Source organism: Xyrauchen texanus, chromosome 9 (assembly GCF_025860055.1).
Source record: "Xyrauchen texanus isolate HMW12.3.18 chromosome 9, RBS_HiC_50CHRs, whole genome shotgun sequence".
In the NCBI taxonomy this organism is placed as follows: domain Eukaryota; kingdom Metazoa; phylum Chordata; class Actinopteri; order Cypriniformes; family Catostomidae; genus Xyrauchen; species Xyrauchen texanus.
The window spans coordinates 531,301-553,810 of NC_068284.1; the positions used below are offsets into that span (position 1 = coordinate 531,301).

At 37.9% G+C, this 22,510-nt stretch overlaps 2 protein-coding genes across 3 annotated transcripts in view; one reads left to right on the forward strand and one right to left on the reverse strand.

Moving 5' to 3' along the window:
• The window catches only part of LOC127648948 (oocyte zinc finger protein XlCOF6-like), a 273,047-nt gene that overhangs the window by 80,788 nt on the left and 169,749 nt on the right, over positions 1-22,510 (forward strand). The gene's annotated exons all lie outside the window — the stretch shown is intronic.
• Positions 20,136-22,510, reverse strand: part of LOC127649407 (zinc finger protein OZF-like) — a 22,106-nt gene continuing 19,731 nt past the window's right edge. For both annotated transcript variants that reach the window (XM_052134479.1, XM_052134477.1), the window contains one exon: positions 20,136-22,510. This exon is cut by the window's right edge and continues 473 nt beyond it. In XM_052134479.1, the coding sequence (XP_051990439.1) occupies positions 21,887-22,510 (624 nt within the window). In that variant the 3' untranslated portion in view covers positions 20,136-21,886.

A 22,510-nucleotide genomic window follows, 5' to 3' on the forward strand; every position in this document is an offset into this window, starting at 1 on the left:
AAGCTTCTTCAATAAATCATCTGGCCCAGCAATCTGCAATAGTGAGAGTCTGGTTCCAGAATGAGTTATTGAAATGACTTACACAATGCTGACAACAGAAAGGGTAAAACATAGTTAGCATCACTGACACACAGAATAGACACATGAGCATGAAGTAATTTATGATAATCAATTTAATCTTAATGTTTCTCCATGGGTTTCACCTAATACCAATTACCAGTTTTTCCTTAGCATTATCAATATTTTTTCAATCAAATACACCACATATTGGGACTTATTTCAATTTTATCTGGCATGACTGGTCACAGAACAAACCCAAGAAAAAACTTCTCTAAGCAAATTTGAACAGTAGAGAACATGAAATTATCTAAATTATTCTTAAATTTATTTTCTTTAATTCTAGTCTCAGTGACAGCTCTCAGTGTACCCATGATCAACCAATGCCTACACTGTATATATAAAACAAGAAATAAAAGAAAAATATCTAATCTTAAAAGAATCTGCCATCTATCTTTTCTAAATTCGGGGCGCCCCTTTGTTTGAGTGGAGACATCAAGAGACACAAGATTTTTTAGTACAGGGTACAACCCCTGCTGCTCACTCTCCTTACAGAGTGCAGGATCTGTTTCTATTCAGGGCATTAAAAAGTCTCACTCAATCTCTCCATTCAGACATTCCCTAGCAAAAATAATAAACGCTATCTGTCTTATTTTTGTTGGTTGATCAAGTTTATACCAATAATGTTGCACACACATGTACATTGTTCTCCAGACATATTTCAACACATCAAAAATAAAACATATAATCATGGGTTTTTAAATGTATATATCAAGACATTATAGTTTAATTTAATATTGTTAAAAATGTTATTCTCTCATATTGGACTAGACAGAACATAAAACAGACACATGAATGTGAAATATTCACATTTAAGATTTACTTTTCATATTCCAGTTTCAAAATCCTTCTTTTTAATTTCCCTTTCCCATTTTCTTGACATGTTAGTATTTCCGTTGTGGCTTTGATAACTACTGGCTTCAATAAGAGAAGTACACAACAAAACAATAGGTCTCCTGTTCATAACCATCTAAAGACAGGCTTCTCTCATTCTCTCCACATTCTTCTAATATATTTGGAGCTGACCTTTGGGAGCTGACCTTTGGGGTCACATAGGGAGGTATTTTGTAAAAAGGACCCTGCCATTTTACCCTCCTCTGCATCCCTCAGTTTTTTCTGGCCTGTCTCATATTTCTCAGTGAATTTTAAACTTCCTGGTAGCTCTTACTTTATTCTTTTTACTTTTCCTGTTTTTAGTTTTTACTCTTATCTTTTTATTTATTTATTTTTTAATCAAAACTTTATTTCTAAAATAATTTCCTTATCTTCTTCTATAACATGCTTTTTAAATATATGAATTATTATACCCCATACATGAATACATTTCCTATACGTTTGTCAATTTACTTTTAGGATCAGTCTTCATCTAGATCTTAGTTTTTATTTCTTCATTTTTACTTGGCATATAAAATGAAAAATTATTTTAGCACCATTCATTTAGATAAATCAATACATTTAGAGAATAAATTTTTAAATGTATTTCCTTCTACACTGCAATATTTTGAAACAATTTTTCCAATTTCTTTCACCTTTAATTTTAATACACAAAGTTCATTCAATTCACTTTATTATTTATTTATTTTGCTTTCTCATTTATTTGAGATTTTACACAATGGACTTCTAGATTTTAGTCTTTCCACTGGAGTTTTACCTTATGTAATATAACAACATTTATCTTAACTACAACCTTTGTTTAAATTCCAATTACTTAGTTGACTTCAGTTTAATGCAATACACTGGACTCAAACTTTATTATTTGTCCAGATAATGTGCTTTCCCAAAAGGAATTAAGTCACTTTACAGTTCTTTATAATTTAAATATTCTTTCTCGTCACTTTAATATAAACTTTATCTCTAAGCACAGTTATACCTCTTGAATGTATAGATTCTCTGTATGAAGTCCATTACTTTTATGTTACAGACTAGTTCAGAGGTCTGGCATATTTTTATAGACAACTGCCAGTTTAAAAAAAAACCTCACAAGCAAAGAGTTAACGTTCTATTTACATAGCAAAGGCTGAGTCTCTCTACCTTGGTCACACACCCTACTCTATCTCAGATTTTAGTTTTCTGTGTGTTACCTAAGGACATTTCTTTCCACAGTTTTATGAGACAGCTTTCATTTCCAACATTCATTCAACATATAAACGACAAACTTTCTTTATTGGACAACTTTACTCCATTCATCTTGTCCCTTATTAATTTTTAGGGCTTATATTCATACTTCTCCCCTTATTTATAGGGCTCATAAAACATACACTCTGAGTTCTTTTTATGGTTAAGGACTCTTTACACATTCCAATTCCTGTACTGGGCTTATATCTGTACTCGGTCATACTTTTCCATTTTCAAACACAGACTCAAATACACTCACAACCACACAAATGTCACACTTATTACAAACACAAGGCCTTTATAAACACAGAGCTCTCCAAAAATACAATACAATTTTAAAACGCAATTATTATTATTCATATCCTAAGTAACCTGCAGGATGTATTATTTATTTATTTATTTATTCAGAGCGGTATCCATAGGACTTTTCTTTTTTTTCCTACCCATGCAGACCTCTTATTACTATTCAATAGAGCGGTATCCATAGAACTACCCGTGCAGACCTCTTATTACCATTTAATAGAGCGGTATCCGTAGAACTACCCGCGCAGACCTCTTATTACCATTTAATAGAGCGGTATCCGTAGAAGTACCCATGCAGACCTCTTATTACTATGTAATAGAGCCGTATCTGTAGAAGTACCCGTGCAGACCTCTCATTACTATTTTATAGAGCGGTATCCGTAGACCTACCAGTGCAGACCTCTTATTACTATTTAATAGAGCGGTATCCGTAGAAGTACCCGTGCAGACCTCTTATTACTATTTAATAGAGCAGTATCCGTAGAAGTACCCGTGCAGACCTCTTATTACTATTTAATAGAGCGGTATCCGTAGAAGTACCAGTGCAGACCTCTTATTACTATTTAATAGAGTGGTATCCGTAGAACTACCCGTGCAGACCTCTTATTACTATTTAATAGAGCGGTATCCATAGAAGTACCCGTGCAGACCTCTTATTACTATTTAATAGAGCGGTTTCCGTAGAACTACCCGTGCAGACCTCTTATTACTATTTAATAGAGCGGTATCCGTAGAACTACCCATTCAGACCTCTTGTTACTATTTAATAGAGCGGTATCCGTAGAACTACCCATGCAGACCTCTTATTACTATTTAATAGAGCGGTATCCGTAGTATTACTTCTTAAACTTTATCTGCCTTAATTTACTGATATTTCATCTAGACCCTTAACAGCAAATAAAAACAGATCATTGCATGCAATTATTTCTTCTGGAATCAAAACCCTATATTTATTATTATTTTATTTTCCTTATTGGTTTAGAAGAGATTTTTGAGCATTCTTACCACCACAGGCAAACTGGCAAGCAACACAAACTTTTATATAAGCGAAAGTTGCTTACCTTTTAATGGTGGCCACCTGTTTGTGTTCACTTCCCAGCCAGCCAGCGATGCAATCACTCCTCTGCTCTCTTCTGTCCCTGTTCAGTTGCCATTTGTAGTAGTTTCTGCCAATTTTGTGAAAAATCACTTTTGATTTTGATTTCAGAAGAATAGACTTTATTTTCATACCATAAAGCTGAGTTGCCTGCAGTACAACCACAACAACAACTAAAGCATCTCTGGGTTTTGGTTCATTTAAATACAGTCCTCTAACAAGGTGGGGCTATTCCTGTGCTTTAACCCTGGTCAGCTTATTTTGCGAAGTGGACAGGAGACACCTGCCTCACCATATATTTTCTCAGCAGTCATGAAAGCACATATATGAGGCTATTCCTGTTCCTGCGCATACCTTCAAATAGTCACACATATGTTGAGCACACATTCCATCACGCCCACAGGCCTTTACACACACACAGTAAACTGCATGTTTGCCCGTCAGACATAACTGTGGTACAAATCAACAATGTTTACATTGATTACACCTGATTAATGTATATTTAACTTGATAAAAATACACCACACACCCTGGCACACGCAGAGGAACAGCTGCTGACAAAGGAAGACAAAGTCAAGGCAAAGGGGGAGAAAGATCTTCAGCTGGCAGTTGTGCGACTACAATCTAATGTCAGCACATCTAAACCACAGCAGAAATGGGCCGACAAAGAGAAGAGAGGCTACAGAAACCAGCGGAAGTGGAATTGCGGCTTGTGTGAGACTGACGACCATGAGTTCAGAGAATGCACAAAATGCAAACTGTGCAAATAAGAGGAACACTGGGCTACAGACTGTCCGGGGAAGGAAAAGGCGGACTGAAGCAAGCAGAGCAGAGAGCAGCGAGGAGGGGGTCGAGCTGAGGGTGATCAGTTACCGGCTACAGAAAAGGGATGTGAACATTTTTTAACCACCCACACATACACTGATTTACATACTGCTCTCTGCAATGAAGACAATGCTTGCAAATCTTTGAGTGTGACTGATGAAGCTTTATGTGATAATGTTTCGGATGAATGTTTGAGAATGTATAAAAGTTCAGGGTTTTTACAAATGCAGAGATATCAAATGTTAGTTAATGGGGCATTAGTAGATTTTTTGGTAGATTCTGAGGCTGGCCATTCTACGATACAACCATGTGACTTGCCATGTGTCCCAAAATTGACAGGTTCAGTGCAGAAGAGCACTTCGACCTCGGGCCATTTGATTTCTGAAAAATTCACAGTGCCCTTGGAGTGTGAGACGGAGAAGGGGAGAACATTTAAACATGCATTTCTGTGTTCACCAGCTTGTCCGGTACCTCTAATGGACAGAGATTTAATGTGTGAATTGAATTTGACCCTTACGGGGGGTTCCTTTGGGATTAGCATTGAGGAAGAACCACAAATATGTTGTTCTAAATTTGAACCGCAGTGGGCATATGAATGGCATGTGAAAAATGATGATTGGGCAAAACTGATCTTGAAATTGGCAAAAGATCGAACAATGTCATTTAACACAGAAAATATGACACCTGACCAATTGCATTGCACGTCACATGTTGTAATTGAACGGAAACCACAATATGACGAGGGGTGGTTTAACAGGGTAGAAAATGAGACTGTGAAATTTGATAAGATTTTCTGGACAGAAAATATGTGTGCGCTCTCAGCTTGCCTGACAGAAAAACAAATGCAGTTCTATTTGATAGAAGGAGACACTGCACCACACTTATCTGTGATCAAGGCCAAAGAGCAGCTGTGGGCAGATCTGGGCCCTTTTGTGAGAGAATGCATGAAAGCAACAGATTGGGCTGAAATAAGTGCAGAAGTGAAACAGCAGAATTGTAGGAGCATTCATGTCAAAATGTGATTTTGAGATTGAGGTACAGAGAACTGTAACTGCTATTGTGAAGAGTGCGGTGGAGAAACATGGGGTGAGGGCTGCTTCTGTCTCAGACATTCACCCTGTTCTGACAGAAGTACCTCCTAGGTTGTGGGCAAAACACAAATATGATGTGGGTTTAATCAAAAGCTGTGAACTAATTGTAATCACCCCAAAATCTGATTACAGACCATGTCAAGTGCAATACCCCCTCAAATGAGAGGCACTGCAGGGTATTATGCCAGTTTTTGACTCCTTATTGAAAGAGGGCATAAATATACCATGTCATGATTCTCCAGTGCGCACTCCAATCTTCCCTGTGAAGAAAATAAGAGACAAAAATTCACAGACTGAGTGGCGATTTGTGCAAGATCTTCAGGCTGTAAATTCAGCTGTCATTGCTAGGGCGGCACGTGTACCAAACCCATACACAATTTTGTCACAAATTCCGCAAAATGCAATGTATTTTACTGTGGTGGACTTGGCTAATGCTTTCTTTAGCATCCCAGTGGACCAGAAAAGTCAGTTTTGGTTTGCGTTTGATTTTGACAATAAGGGTTATACGTTCACACGATTATGCCAGGGGTACGCTGAATCCCCGACGATCTATAATGAAGAGCTTCGAAGAAGCCTTGAACCCTTAACACTGACAGCTGGAATGGCTTTGTTACAGTACGTGGATGGTTTGTTGATCTGTGCGTGTGATGAAGCTACGTGTGTGGCTGACTCTGTGTCCCTTTTAAAGCAACTACAAGGAGAGGGACACAAAGTCAGTCTTTCAAAATTGCAGTTTGTGAAACAGGAAATAGGGAAAGGGCTGAGGTCATGTGACAAGCTTGTTTGGACAAGCGAAGCCAAGGAGGCATTTGCTAACATGAAAGTACAAATGGCTCTGGCTCCCACTTTGGGTCTACCAGATGTAAACAACCATTTGTTCAGATGGTTGATGACTTCTGTTCTTTTGCAGACTCATGGAGACAGACTGTGACCTGTGGCATATTTTTCAACCAAACTTGATGCAGTAGCAACAGGTCTACCACACTGTTTGAGGTCTGTGGCGGCTGCTGAACTGGCAGTACTGGCATCCAGGGAATTTGTGGGGTATTCTGATTTAACTTTGATGGTTCCACATGCAGTCTCCATGATTTTGCAAGAACAGAGAACATCACATTTATCTACAGCCCGATGGCTGAGGTACCACACAATTTTATTGGACATGCCAAACATAAATGTTAAAAGATGCACAACTTTAAATCCTGCCACCCTCCTCCCCACAGCGCTTGAACAGGTGTGCACACCCAGATGCATCTATTAGACACGCCATCAGACAATTGTGACAATATCCTTTTTGTGGATGGGTCGGCTTCCAAAGATCCACAAACAGGAAAGAAACAAAGTTGGTTACGCGATAACCACTGAATTTGAGGTCGTGACATCTGGCAAACTGCCATCAAATTATTCAGCTCAGGCAGCTGAACTGGTTGCTTTAACAGAAGCATGTAAACGTATGGCAGACAAATGTGTGACAATTTACACAGATTCGCGTTATGCCTTTGGGGTAACACACGATTTTGGTGTTTTATTGAAGCACAGAAAATTTCTGAAGTCAGATGGTCGTCCAATATTAAACGCATCTATTGTGTCTGAGCTTTTGGAGGCCATTTTTTTACCAGACAAGGTCGCGATTTGCAAATGCGCAGTGCACACTAACGATAACAGTTCAGTCTCAACAGGAAATGCACGAGCAGACGCGGCAGCGAAGGCCGCGGCAGCGATGGAGACAAAAGAAACTACGTGTGCTTTGATATCTGACAATAACCTCGACATTTCTTCTTGTTTACAGAGCATGCAAACTTTTTCCACAGGCGAGGAGAAAAACAAGTGGAAGGCGGCTGGCTGTAGTTTTAAGGAGAATGTGTGGATGAGCTGTGATGGCATGCCTTGTTTACCCAAACACTTCTTTCCTCATTATGGAAAGTTGAGGGTTAGACCATGTATCAAAAGCGGGGATGGTTGCGCAAATGAAAGAATTGTTGTTTCACGATATTTGCGGAAAAGTTTTGCAAAAGATGTGTCATTTGTACACATAACGTGGCAAGAGGGATAAAAACATCAATAGTATCTCAACCAAATCAAAAGGTGAAACGGTGATGGATTTCATCGAGTTAATCCCTTGTGGGAAACAGAAATACTGCCTGGTGATGGTTTACATGTGATCCAAATGGGTTGAGGCCTTCCCAACCTCGAAACAAGACTCGGCAGCAGTAGCGAAAGCTCATTTAACCGAGATTGTTCCGAGATGGGGAATTCCAAGAAAAATCAGCTCGGACAATATGACACACTTTGTCAATGAAGCAATAAAGCAGGTGGGTCAGTTTTTGGCAATTGACAGAGAACACACTGCAGTTACCACGCCGCCAGTGGAGGCGCTATTGAGAGGGAGAATCAAATGATCAGAACAAATTGGCTAAGTGCTGTGAGGAAACTGGGCTCACATGGGTTAAAGCACTCCCAATTGTGTTGATGTACACCAGAATGAGAAAAAGAGTCAAAACAAATTTAAGTCCATATTAAATACTCTTTGGTAGACCACCATTCATGGGAATAGAGGGGGGGAGACAAAGGCTGCCATCAACAGATCTGTGTGAGAATGACATGTTGAATTATTGCAAAGAAATATCTTCTCTGTTGTCCAATGTTTGTGTTCAGGTGAAAGCTGCTCAGGGAAAGGTTGCTGAAACCTTCCTGCACAAAATCAGGCCTGGTGATTTCGTTGTGATTCGTAACCTGAGGAGAAAGAGCTGGAAGGCGAAAAGGTGGCTGGGACCATTCCAAGTGCTACTGACGACTCACACGGCGGTGAAGGTCGCAGAGAGAGCTACGTGGTTTCTTTCCAACCACTGAAGGAAAGTTCCGCCCACATCGGAGGAGAATCAGCAACAGGAGGATATTGTTCTGAGTGAATGTCAATAAACGCCGAGGTCAAGTTTGAACACCAAGTACCACTATCAGTGGAAGAGCAAGGCCAACCACAGAGAATAACACGGCCTGTGTGCAGAGTGAACCCCATCGTGTGGTCACAAGTAGTAATCATCGTGAAAAGGTACGAACTGAAAATAATTCAAGAAGTATTAGCAACAGACCCCTGCATTCTAGCTGTGTGTGTTTAAGCGGAGCCAGATACAAGAAGCAGGTAGGAGACTGGAAGAGGCAGGCAGCCCTAGTTGTGGAAACAGCATCCGGCTGGGCACCGTTAATCAGCAAAGCAGATAAGACTCTGAGTGCTTCAAAGACTGAACTCCTTCATACATTCTGGTCACACAGCTGCAGTACTGATCTAGCAAACGGAAGAAATGGAGCGTCCGAGACCGTGGCACCCATTCAGAGTGCCGGGAATGTGTGGTCTGGAAAACCACACCAACTGCACTGAGACAACTGCGCCAAACGATACCATCCAACATGTCAAGTGAAGCGCATTTATGTTCGTGGAGCCAACGCGTGGTCTGGAAGGAGACATCATCACAATTAAGGAAGGAACAAATGTGAATTTCAACTGCAACCCGTTTAAAAAGAACTGCCGAACTGTGAGGGACGCAGCGAAGAGTATGCACCTTTCAATGTCTGCAGAGATCCATGCAAGTGGGGCGACGTGAAAGCGTACTACTATGACTACAAGAAAGGGAATGACGAAAGATTCAGAGTACAAACAAACCACAGACTCAGCAACAACAGGGATGGAATGCGAGTGGAGCTGAAACAAGTAAGACTTTCTGATCAAGGCAGGTACTACTGCGGACTGGATAAAGAAGGAACTGACTGGTATGAGACAATTGACATTATTGTAGTTGAAGCAGCTCCAACAACGACGACAAAACCTTTTGAGGCACCTGAGCTTGAACAAGAGACAAAGAAAGAGATGGCTTGGATGGGAAATGGAGACAAGAGAAAAGGTCAAGCGAATCCTGAAGATGGCCGCTTGGAGTAAGATGGCTGCATCAGTTTCTCTCTGCTTAAAGGTCTGATGAAATCCATTAACATCATCAAATGGCACTGACATCCAACAAAAGTCAAGACTGCTTGGAGTACAATGGCCACTACTGCTAAAATAGTAGCTGAAATGGCGGATATAAAAAAATCCCTGAATTTTATGTCAAGGGAAATAAGTGAAGTGGTGGAGCAACAAAGAAAACTGACAGGCCTTATGGAGGAGATCAGGCAACTAAAAATTATTATCCAACAGAAGGATGAACGTATTGAAGTCCTGGAACAAAGGGTGGATGACTTGGAACAATATTCCAAAGCTGATGATCTTGTAATCACCGGTCTAGAGACTAGGCATCAAAGTTACGCCCGGGCTACAGGCCTATCTGGTTATCAACAAGGTGAGGATGCACCATCTGAGGAGCTGGAAACCCTGGAGCAACAAGTGGTGCGCTTCATGAAGAGTAAAATCATTCCTCTGGATAAACAGCAAATTTCAGCATGTTACATTCTTCCAAGTAAGGACAAAAAAAATAAACCTAAAATAATTGTCAAGTTTGCAAGCAGAAGGCACAAGGTGGAAATCCTGAAGGAAGCTAAGAAACTTAAAGGCACCGGAGTGTATAAATGAGCACTTGACAAAAAAAAATGCAGAAATTGCATGGATCAGCCGTACCCTGAAAAAGGAAAACAAAATTCAATCAACCTGGACCAGGAATGGAAAAGTTTTCGTCCGGACGAATGGACCTCCAGACCAAGTTAAGGTGATGATGGTGAGAAAAATGAAGGACTTGGATTTGTACAAATGACAATAGTGAGTAAGTTTTTTTTTTTTTTTTTTTTCAGCTTGATTATTGGATCTTTTAGAAATAACTCATGACTCTTTCATATAAGTCTGAAGCCTTTGCGGCAAGTGTTGATGATATAGAATGTGATACATATGATTTTGAAAATAATGTGGATCCAGAGACTAATTTGTTTAATAATATTAGGAATTCTTGTCAGTATTACACTGAAGAACAATTTGAGGAGGTACAAATAGAACAGGCATTTCTTTTATTCATTTCAATTGTAGAAGTTTATCGAAACATTTTTCTGAAATCAAACATTTCTTGGAGACACTTAAAGGAAGATTTAAGTTAATTGCTTTATCTGAAACATGGATAAAGAAAGACAAGGAGGTTAATCTGAAATTAAAGGATTATGATTTATATGTTACCAACAGAGCTAATAGGACTGGAGGGGGAGTGGCCCTCTATGTCTATAATGAATTGAAATGTAGACCAGTTAAATGCATGACAACAGCCATTAATGATATAATGGAAAGTGTGGCTGTAGAAATAGAATTAGAACAAAATAAGAATATTGTTGTTGCATCTGTATATAGAAAACCAGGATCAAAAATGGAAATCTTTAAAGATAAATTAGAAGAAATGATTCACGGTTTAAATAACAAACGAAATATTGTAATTTGTGGAGATTATAATATTGATCTTCTAAAGGTAGATTCACATATACAAAACTCAGATTTTGTTGAGACAATATATAAAAACGGGTTGTATCCATTAATAACGAAGCCTAGCAGAATAACCACAACTAGTGCAACTTTAATAGATAATATATTTACAAATGTTTGGATAATCATATTATTAGTGGGTTGGTAATAAATAATATAAGCGACCATCTGCCTATATTTGCAATAATTGACTATAAGTTGCCTAAAAAAACAGTATACCATCAAATATATAAAAGAAAAAGGAGTGCTGATCATATTAATAAGTTTAGGAATGATTTAATTAATCAAGAGTGGAAAGAGGTGTACACAGATGATGTGAATAATGCCTATAATTATTTTCTTAAATGTTATCTCACATTGTATAATAAGCACTGTCCTGAGATCCTATGCAGATCTAAACAAAGGCAAAATAGTAAACCTTGGATAACAAACGGATTAAAAAATGCCTCTAAAAAGAAAAATAGACTTTATAAGGAGTTTATCAAATCAAGAACAGAAAATGCAGAAAAATGTTATAAGAAATACAAAAATAAGTTGACTGATATATTGAGACAATCAAAAAAGGACTATTATAATCGAATGTTACATGAAAATAAAAATAATTTAAAGGCTACATGGAATATTCTGAATAAGGTAATTGGGAATAAGACTGGACGAACGGAACTACCTAAATATTTTGAAAAGGATAATAGGGTAATAGATAAAAAAGATGAAATGGTCCATGAACTAAATCAATTCTTTGTAAATGTAGGATCTAGCTTAGCAAACGAAATACCAATATCTAATGATCAGTTAGGGGGAGTCTGGAAAAGGGAAAATAGGATCATGCAGTCAATGTATCTAGGTGAGGTGACTGAAAATGAAATATTATCTGTGGTTCGGAAGCTAAAAAATAAGACCTCAACGGATAGTAATGGTATTGACATGAAAATAATAAAAAACACAATTGATTGCATTATTAAACCATTACATTATATAATTAATTATTCTTTTACAGAAGGAGTTTTTCCAGATAGTATGAAAATAGCTAAGGTAATACATTTTTTTAAAACTAATAACTATAGACCAGTATCTCTCCTATCTCAATTTTCCAAAGTGCTTGAAAAACTCCTTGTTAATAAATTAGATAACTTTATTGAAAAACATGAATTATTAAATGAAAATCAGTACGGATTTAGGTCAAACAGGTCTACAGGCTTGGCTATCGCGAAAATTATTGAAGACATAACTTTTGAATAAGACGAAGTTTATGATATTCAACAATAAAAGAAAAGAGGAAGTCAGCTTATCTATAAATAATGTAAATATTGAGAAGGTGTCTGAAATTAGATTTTTAGGAGTCACCTTAGATGAAAAATTGACATGGAAAAGTCATATATTGCATGTTAAAAATAAGATGGCAAAAAGCCTTTTTATTTTGAATAAGGTTAAATACAGCTTACCATATAATACAATGAAAATGTTATATTGTTCAATGATTTTGCCTTATTTAAACTATTGTGTAGAAATATGGGGAAATACATATCATAGTAACATTATGCCTTTATTTATTTTACAGAAAAGAGCCATTCGCATTATTTTCAAAGCAGGATATAGAGACCACACAAATCCACTCTTTATTAGGTCAGGTTTGTTAAAACTTAAAGACATTGTAGAATTACAAACTTTATTAGTGATGTTTAAAGCTAGAAGCAAAGCTCTTCCACATGACTTACAAAAGTTATTTGTTATTACTTCGGAAGATAGAAATCACAGACGGCCGTATGACTTTAAACATCTAATAGCACGAACAAACCTGAAACAAATGTGTTTGTCTGTTGCTGGAGTAAAAGCATGGAATCTTCTAAGGAAAGACTTAAAAAGTTGCAAAAATATTTTGGAATTTAAAAAGACTTGAAATCAAATTGAATTTTGAATTTGACTGTATGTGGTCAATGTATAAAAGTTTAAATAAATATCAGATATGTTGGAGATTGGGTGATGGTGGAGGGAACAGTGCTAATGATATCTATTATGTATGTTAATAACTTTTTGGTGATGGTGGAGGGAACAATGTTAATGCCATCTACTATTGATGTCTATAAAGGGGGCAGATAAATATAAGAATATTATTCTTCCATCTGCTCCTTTCTGATCATGGAAATGTAAAGGAAATTTCAAATGAATTGTATTTGATTGGTATAAATAATGCATTTTCATGAAAAGAATAAAAAAAAAAGAGAGAGAGAGAGCGAGAAGTGCAGAAGGCCATGATAAGTTGTCAAGGGAACAAGGCCTGTGCTCTGGCAATGCTGCAAAAGGAAGAACTGGAGATATCAACGAGCTGCTGGCTTTGTCTGCAAATGTCTCATGCTTGGAAAGCTGTCCCACTGACTGTAAAGACAGCAAAAGTGTCTGATTCCGCAGCAAATGACTGATGTGCTTAAAGCTGTGATTGATCTGGAGAAAGGAAGACACCAACAAAGCGAGCTGCGGACGACTGTGACCACGTGCAACAATATAACCACACTGATATAGCGATTCCACCTCTGAGAGTGATGGTGACACTGGGTGACGTGTGCATTTGTCTGAACAATGAGAGACGGTTTAAAGCAGGATGGTCTGACTGCAGGGTCAGAATCAATGTGAAGGACAGAACAGTGGACAACTGTACAGCCGTCATCAACGACAAAGAAATGAACTTCACATGCCCATTCAGCAAGCCACATGAAACTTCACCTGCAGCGGTGTGGGTGTGTGGCAAAAGGGCATTTCATCGGATGCCAACGAAATGGTCAGGGTGTTGTTATCCAGCTTTAATGAATGTGGGTACATCTGTGTATTTGCCAAACAAGGCACCTGGGGTGGGAAGGGAAAAAAGAGATGTTGAAATTTTGCCTGGGGTTTTACCAAAGCACTATGCAGGGTACACATTATCTGATCCGTGGACGATGCCTGGAGCAAATGTGGGGTGGTCATTGTTCTTAGGGGTGGGTACAACGGTAACAATTAATAAGACAAATGGGCTAGCATGGACAGTATTAGCAATAGCTAATAGCACAGAAAATGCTTAGACAATGATAAATGATGAAATGAAACAGTTAAGCGATGCGGTCATTCAAAACAGGTTGGTTCTTGATATGTTAACTGCAGAGAAAGGGGGAGTTTGCAAAATGTTGGGAATGTCTTGTTGTTTCAATATTCCAGATTACAGTGACAACATCACGAATGTAATTGAACACATGAGAAAAGCCGTACAGGAGCCAGAACATGTTGAGAGTACATGGGTTACTTGGTTTATGAATCTCTGGGGAGGATGGGGGAAAAGGCTGATTCAAACTGTGTTACCAATTGCGGTGATAGGACTGTTGATATTGTTATGTTTATCATGCATCATAACGTGTGTTTCCAGCTCAGTACAGAGACTGGTTAAAGCAGGGGTGTCTGTTCAAATGGTGAAAATGACAGTATATCCAGAGGATGATGAACACAAATATGATGATACGAGTAGCGAGAGCTACTGTGAAATGTGTTAAAATGAGGTATGTCTTCCCTTTCTGAGAATGTTTTGATATGTAAAGAGGGTTATAAGCAGAGGTCATCCGTGTTACGAGATGACGTACAAGGAGAGGGTTTGAAATGAGGGATTTTATTATACTTTATTCTTTGTAGTTTTATAGCCTGCTGACATAACCAAGAGATGTGACATAACCTAAATGTTAAATTGATGTGTTTTTCCTACTTAATCTGTGCACTATTTCTTATTTATACTGAGGTGACTGAGGGTCTGATTTTATGTCAAATGTGCAGTAACAGTGTTTACTCATTTAGCCCGGCTTCAGATAAAGTCTTTACTTGGTTGCTAATACTTAAGGGGACTATCCCCATAAAACAAAACAAAAAACAGCCTAAGCTTTTTACTTTTTTCCAAATGTTATTTCACAAATGTTTAAGAGAGTGATCATTTATGCGAAAATCAGAGATGAAGAGTGTTAGTGTGATGATATGACTTAAAATTGGTCTTATTGTTTATTATTGTGATTGAGTAATCTGAATGATTAAAAAGCGGTTAATTATTGTAGAAATTGTAATGCTAGTAGCCTAGTCCCTGTATCTAAGGAATGTAGGGCCGGGGGGGATCTGCTTCTGTTAGAGACCTTGGGGAAAAGAGGTATAAAGACAAGTCAGCCCTGCCTGATAACGACACACATACACACTCATGGCACAGATTAACTCCTGTGTAAAGACTGGGTCCTTCTTGCAAGAATAAATTATTTTAAAAGACTGTTTGATTCAGAGTGTCTCTTACGCAGTGATAATGGTTGGTTAATATTTTTTTTGCCACAACACCACAAACCTTGTAAACTTTGGCAGGTTGTAGTTTCATTTTATGAAACCTTTTTGTCAGTTCTCACATGTGTTGCCATGTTCTGTGCCTGGTTTCCTGCATTTTATTATATTCTGAGTTACCTGGTTTATCTTTTGTTTCATTAAAGCTGCACTAGAAATACTAATTTCATAATGTAATGCTTTAAGACTTAATCTAGAACATCTCTTAATAAGCTAAATTTATATTTTTTTTAGATCAGGAAAACATTTTTGATATCATATTAACTTTTTTTATTAACATTTAATTTAATAATAAAGTTACCTTTGGGCTTAATTAAGAACACAAAACTGAAATCCATGCAAATTCTTTAAGTGTAGGCCTGTAATAAGATTAGAGAAAATCTTCCATATCTTTTTTTATTGTCTCAAAATTCAATAATAATATCCTACTTGATAGTATTACATCATGCCATGGCAGCGTCATCTCTTATTATTTTGAGTGTCCTGTAGATATGTCATTATGAAATTATAAGCATCACACATAGGAAATACAAAGTATTTGGCTCCGCTCACACAATTCATTGAGTGGTTTAAATTCCCCCTTGACATTTAACATTCTTTCTCTTACTTTTTTACACTACAGCATCTAGCCTGCATTGCTAGTTTGAAAATGTCACTTTAGAACTAGCAACAGAGGATTCACTGCTTCTATGTGTGTGTGTGTGTGTGTGCGAGAGAAAGAGAAACTAAGAGAGATTGCATGTAAAAATACCAGTGATTGATGCGGCTCTCATCAGCAGTTACATCACTTCAAACTGGCAAGATGTAAGTTTAAGTATATTTATTAGCAGTAGCGAGTGTACATATTAGCAACTCTTGTACATTGCTTTTCCATTACTGTCACAGGGGTGCGCTGACTTTTCTCGCAAGTATGTGTGTGTTTCCGTGTGTGAAACTTTGTGTGAGAGCAAAAGAGAGGGGGAGAGGAGTGATAGGGTGCTTTACACTATGGTAGGCTGAATATGATGAAGTACACTAAAACTCTTGCACATATTAAAAGTTATTTTGGTTAACGAAATAGAAATTGGATCTGATCGCAACTCAAGTCTCTATGCGTTTGTGTGCGCGCGCGCGCACGCACGCATGTATGCGTGTCAGCGTGTGTGAATGTGGGTGAGATGAGAGCGAGAGAGAGAGAAAGAGAGAGTACTCATTAATGAGAGTATACAATGGTACCGATCAAGATCAAGTGTGTGGCCAGTGCCCCAGAGCCTCTGACAACCAGTGGCATCCAAAGCCTCAGGACTGCCAAAGGAATGTAAACAATAGGGCACTTGGTTACTACAGTGCAATTTGACCACTAGTCCTCAGGACTTTCAGGTGAAAACAGTATGAACTGATTGCCAGGGCCCTGTAATGATACACCACCATGATCATCTGGGTCATTTAGGATAGCTTGGTCAGAAAAGATCAATATGTAGCAAGAGCCAAATTTTACAGCCATCTAATGTTAGCCATTTTTTTCCATAATTTGTCATATATTTTTAACAGGCCATTGTCACTTAACGTAGATAATGGGCATTTTCAGTATTTGTGGGAGCCCCTCAAAGATGTGTAACCGGGGTCTGGTGTGACCCTGATCAATCCCTTGTACTAATTACTTAAATCTTAACATTTGATGGTAATGTTAAATTGAACTGATTTTCTGTAAAACAGTCACCAATACTCCATTCAAATACTGAACTCTTGTTTTATACTCAGGGATACAAACATTGTGTCAGATTATGAAAAAACTATATATTTTTTAAATGAAATATTAATACAATTCCTAGCAACAATATCTTAAGCAGAGAATGTTCCTCAAAATATAGTTAACATGTAAAAGATATCAACTTTTACCTCAAGGTCAGTGGTTTTCTCACAACATGCTACAATGTCACATTTAGATAAAGATTGTGAGTTTTTATACATAGTCAAATTCTCTCAGTATTTGCAGGGACCCCATTTTAATATTTTTTGCAGACATTTGGCCCACTCGCTCAGTGCTCCTTTCCCTTGCCTCTCAAATGTTTATATCTCCAAGGATACAAACAAATGTTTTGGGGTAAAAAGCCTCATTTGGGCAGCGGATGCTGAAGCACATCTGAGGTGAATAAACCCTCATCGCCACTGCCATTAAATCATAGAACGTGGCTCTGCTTTGGATGTTGGCTGCTATCTCTTTTAGCACACACTGGCTTCCTAACAGGTCCAGGAACAGAGCTGGAGGGTGCTGGTGCAAATTAGATGGAGCCAGGAGGTGGAGCGTGTGAGGCCACCGGACCCCTTCCATTATATACTTTAATAACTACCCATCCTTCACGTAGCCCCGTCGCACCACGAGGACACCAGATTCCCCCTTTGTTTGGGCATTTTAATCCCCCCTTTTGAACATGTTATGTTGATTTTAAACAAATGCCTCACAGAGGCCTGATGACATACCCCACTGTGTCTGTCTCTTGCTTACCCCACCACAACTATGATAAGCCTACAATAATGATTTCTAATTTGAGCTGTTGGGTTGGATTTGGTGGGACCCAACAGGTTTATGTTTAAGTCTAGACTAAAGACTCATCTATTTAGCCAGGCATACACCTAATTTATCCTCCAACCCACAATTAGGCTGCTTTAGTTGGGTCTCCCGGAACCAGAAACATTGAGCATGATCTCTAACTCTGCAATTAATTTAATGGCATCTATGCTAATATTATTTTATTTGTTTCCATGTCTCAACCCCGGGACTCCTATCCTGAGGTCACCAGAACAGGCTGGATCCAGCTCCATTCCTGCTTCGTGTTGGGCTCCACTGCTACATGTCGCTGAATGATGATGACTAAATGCAGCCGGTGTCAGCCAAACATCACCTCAGTCTATTATGATGGACTTCAGAGGATGAACTGATGCCAACTCCAACCTGCATCACCTCGGTCTATTGATGGACTACGATCTTGAAATGGAATGCATAGACTAACTATTGCCAACAAAAGCCTTCATCAGCCAATTAACAAGGACAATTGCGTCTGTGAACTTCTGCAATTAATCTAGATGGACTGCAATTAATCTAGATTCCCAGAGTGTGTTTGGGTGCCAGTCACAGATATGCACAAGTTGCAATTTTTCATTGCCCTTTCAGCAGACATTACATTTAAACAGAGTGGACAATTAAAACTTAACTGCCCAAGAAGCTAATAAGAAAACTTTATTTTAATTAATTTAGACATTTTTTATATTGCGTCCATTTTTTTATGTTTAATAAAGTGTATTTCATCCCCATAATTATTAAATCCTCTTTCTGAGTTTTTAGACTATATTCTTATACATTTTACATTTAATCATTTGGCAGATGCTTTTACCCTAAGCGACTTACAGTGCATTAAGGTATACATTTTATCAATTTGTGTGTTTCCAGGGAATTGAACCCATGAACTTGGCGTTGCTAATGCCATGTTCTACCAGCTGAGCTACAGGAACAGGTAAAGTGTAATATTACAGCTTACTTGTATTGTCCTTTAGGCCGTAGATTACAATATAAAAATAATGTGTCTTCAATTAAACTCATATCAGTCATGTCAATAGTTTTATCTCTTAAACTGATTTGTGTTGCAGAGTTTCCACTAAGAAATTTTTGTGCCACCCAACGTGTCTAGAAATGATCAAGTTTGCTGGACAAACTGGAAAAAATGTGGTCGTCTAATTTCAGTTTATTTTTTTTGCACAATTTTGAAGTGAGAAGCTTCTCAGTGTGGGCACACAAGAAGGCAGGCTGCTTTTGCCAGTGTGCGGGATCCAATCAGATGTAGTTGCGTATTAGGACTCTGCAAGATGTTGGGAGAGTTTAAACCCTTCATGGCAGCGAAGTGGTTATCATCGGGAGGCCGTCACGCTGTTCACTTGTGGCATCAACTAAAGGAGTTGCTGACGCTTCGTGTTCGTATTTTTTACCAGATATTGTGTCTGAAATGTTTGAATTTGTCAGACATTAGGACATTTTACCAGGTCAAAAACAGAAACCCTGATGTCTCGTACAGTACACTTAAATAATCATACTAAAATTGTGTGATATGTAATATTTAGAATATAAATGTTTAAGTGAATAACATTATATCAGCATGAAAATTGCACATCATGAGTCCAAGATGAATATATCAGTGAAGGTAGGCAAATCCAGTTAACCTCAAACCATGAGAATCATCCATGCAGAAGAGCAGTGCTGAAACACTACCTCTGCAAATTGCTTGCAACTTTAGGTTTTAACCACAGATGTCGCTAAAGAGACTGAAGTGCTGTAGTGCCCTATTAAATATGTGCCTTTGAAATATCTAAGCAGACATCAAGTGTCATTCATGTGTTGCAGTGGATAGATCCATGAGGGGTTCTCGTAAATAAGTTGCAGATTGTAAAACACATTGAGTGACAGTGAGATTAGTAAGGGCTGAAAAGTCAGCTGTGTAGCCCCCTATCAACTATACAGTATAGTGCACTAATATTACCAAAGTAAGCTCCATGTTAGATAAAAGTATTATGTGACAAAGTTTCTGCGACAGCTCTAGGGCACTCTATGATGCTTTGTGTATACAAAAGCATCCAAAATTGCTCACTTGTTTTGTTCAAACCTTGATAATATTGTGCAATACTGCAATCCACTTTATAGGATAGAGTGAATAAATGAACGATTTCGAAACAGCTTTAGTTTTGGCCTCAAGCACAGTGTAAGTGTAATCGAGCTTGAAATCATAAGTCATACAAGTTATTAATGATACATTTCATAAATAAACAAAAGCAATGTAATTCATGGATTCCAACGTATTTATTACATTACTGTATCAGTAATATCAAGTTCACTGAAGTATTGGAACACATTGGTACATACAAATAAATCAGTCATATACTGTATGCTTGCTGCTGAGTTGCTTAAATCCCAATACATAGTACATATAAATCTTTTGGCATACTTTTGATGTTCAGTGCTGGAAAAAAAGCATTTAAGAACTACTTCCTTAACCAACACATAATGGGTGTTGTTTTAATGCTTAGACACAGCACTTTACAATGCATATAACTCTTAACAGATGCTTTTTAATCTACTAACACAATAAGTGTTCCATTCTCATAACTTCTGAAATGATTGTGCTGCCAAAACATATGGTCAAAAACTTGTGCAGATCGGAAAGTTCTTCAGTAGAATTCAACAAATATTGTGTCACATACAAAATATATAGAAAAAAATATATACATAAAAGCCCTGAGGAAAAAAGCAGGTTTTACAAGTTGTCTTTTTGTCATGTTTTTGGTTGTAACTTAAGATAATTTAGTTCGAAATGAACAAAATGTCATTAATGAGCAAGTACACCAAAAATCTGTCTTCCAAACCATGTTTTTTTTTCCTTACTCTGATTCACTATGGTAAGCCTTTAATAATTATTTATATTTTAGAGCTGTTGGGACAGATTTGGCAGGAAATTGCATACTTCCGTGATTCGTCCGTGTGTGTTTACATCATGTCCGTAAAGAAAAGGAGATCTGATTACTACAGAGCATGTGTATGTGTGGTGATATGTGTGGTAGTAGTTTGAAGCGGAAAGCTTGTAGCCATAACAAATGAGCGACATTGACCATGGATCATTCAAAAAGACAACCCTCTGGGGAATTACCCATTTTCAAAATAAATAAAACTGGAACAGAGAAGAGTCTGTAAGCACAAAGGGAAAGCAATAGAGCCCGTAATAAAACATGAACCAATTTCATATTGGCTTTTCAGATGTGGCGACAACTCCGAGATGTTAAAGGATTTAAAATCGACCTAGAGATGGAGTTTTTCTTGCTGGACAGGTAAGATATTTTACTGGAAAGATAGCATGTAGCTCTTAAGCGCGGTAGTTCATTAGAAAGCGTTAGCCACTCTAATGGAGCATTTTATTATCGTCTGTGGTAGTGCAGTCCTTTCCATTTAAATTTTGAGGTGAAAGGACAATAGAAAAATTACATTTTATGCTGGTAACTATGCTAATCTCTAACCTAGTTTCAAACTTGGTCTATTGGCCTGCTAGCTAAGTTATAATAGTTTCCACCATTTTTATCTGATATGACTAGCATTATGTCTAACTTTTGTAACGCTATTTAAGTCAAAACAACAGTGGAAGATATGCTACTTACCTGCTTATAAGACATATTTTCGGATATCCGTCTTTCTCTTCATTTTGTTATTTATTTATATATTTTTTGAGGTGAGGGGGTGAGTTTTGTTGTCGTTAGTGACATTCGCTCTGATGAGATGACCACCTGTAACCATGGTTACTCCTCGAACCATCAGATTAGCCGAAGCCCGACTCACGTAATTTACAAAACAACGTTCCTCCACAAGTAACCTGGAGTTTTATGCTTCAACCGCTAGAGGCCAAAATGTACATAGTGTAGCTTTAAACATAAACAGAATATAAAAAATATCATATGCTCCCAAATTAAAACAATGCTCACAAGTCCAAATGCAATGTGATTTGATGCTTTTTTCTGAATTTCATCCCATTTACAAAGCGAATAAAGGGTTAACTTATCTCACTGTGCCAACAATACTGGACAGTGCTTTTTTCTATGAGTCTGTAGAGTGCTTGATTGGGTGAAATTCTTCCCACATGAAGTGCAGTGGTACGGCTTCTCTCCAGTATGTACTCTCTCATGTTTTTTCAGGTGTGCTGATGTTATGAAGCTTTTACCGCATGAAGTGCAGTGGTGTGGCTTCTCTCCAGTATGCACTCTCTCATGTGATTTCAGGGCTCCTGACTGACTGAATCTTTTTTCACAATATGAACACTTGTGAGGTTTTTCTCCAGTATGGACTCTTTGGTGACGCTCCAAGTCGAAAGCTCTGTGAAAGGCCTTCCCACATTCAGAGCACACATGATCTCGCACACCAGTGTGTTTTTTCTGGTGCTGTTTTAAATTGTGCAGCTGGGAAAAACGGTTTCCACAAAGTGAACACAAGTAAGGCTTCTCAATTGGATGAATTGTCCGGTGTGTTCTTAAGAGTGATGCTGAAGAAAATATTTTGCAGCACTGATCACAGCTATATGACTTTTCTCCAGTATGAAAGGACAGATGATTTTTGAGACTATATGCCCATATGAAACTCTTTCCACATTCATGACATTTGAAAGGCTTCTCGCCAGTGTGAATTCTTAT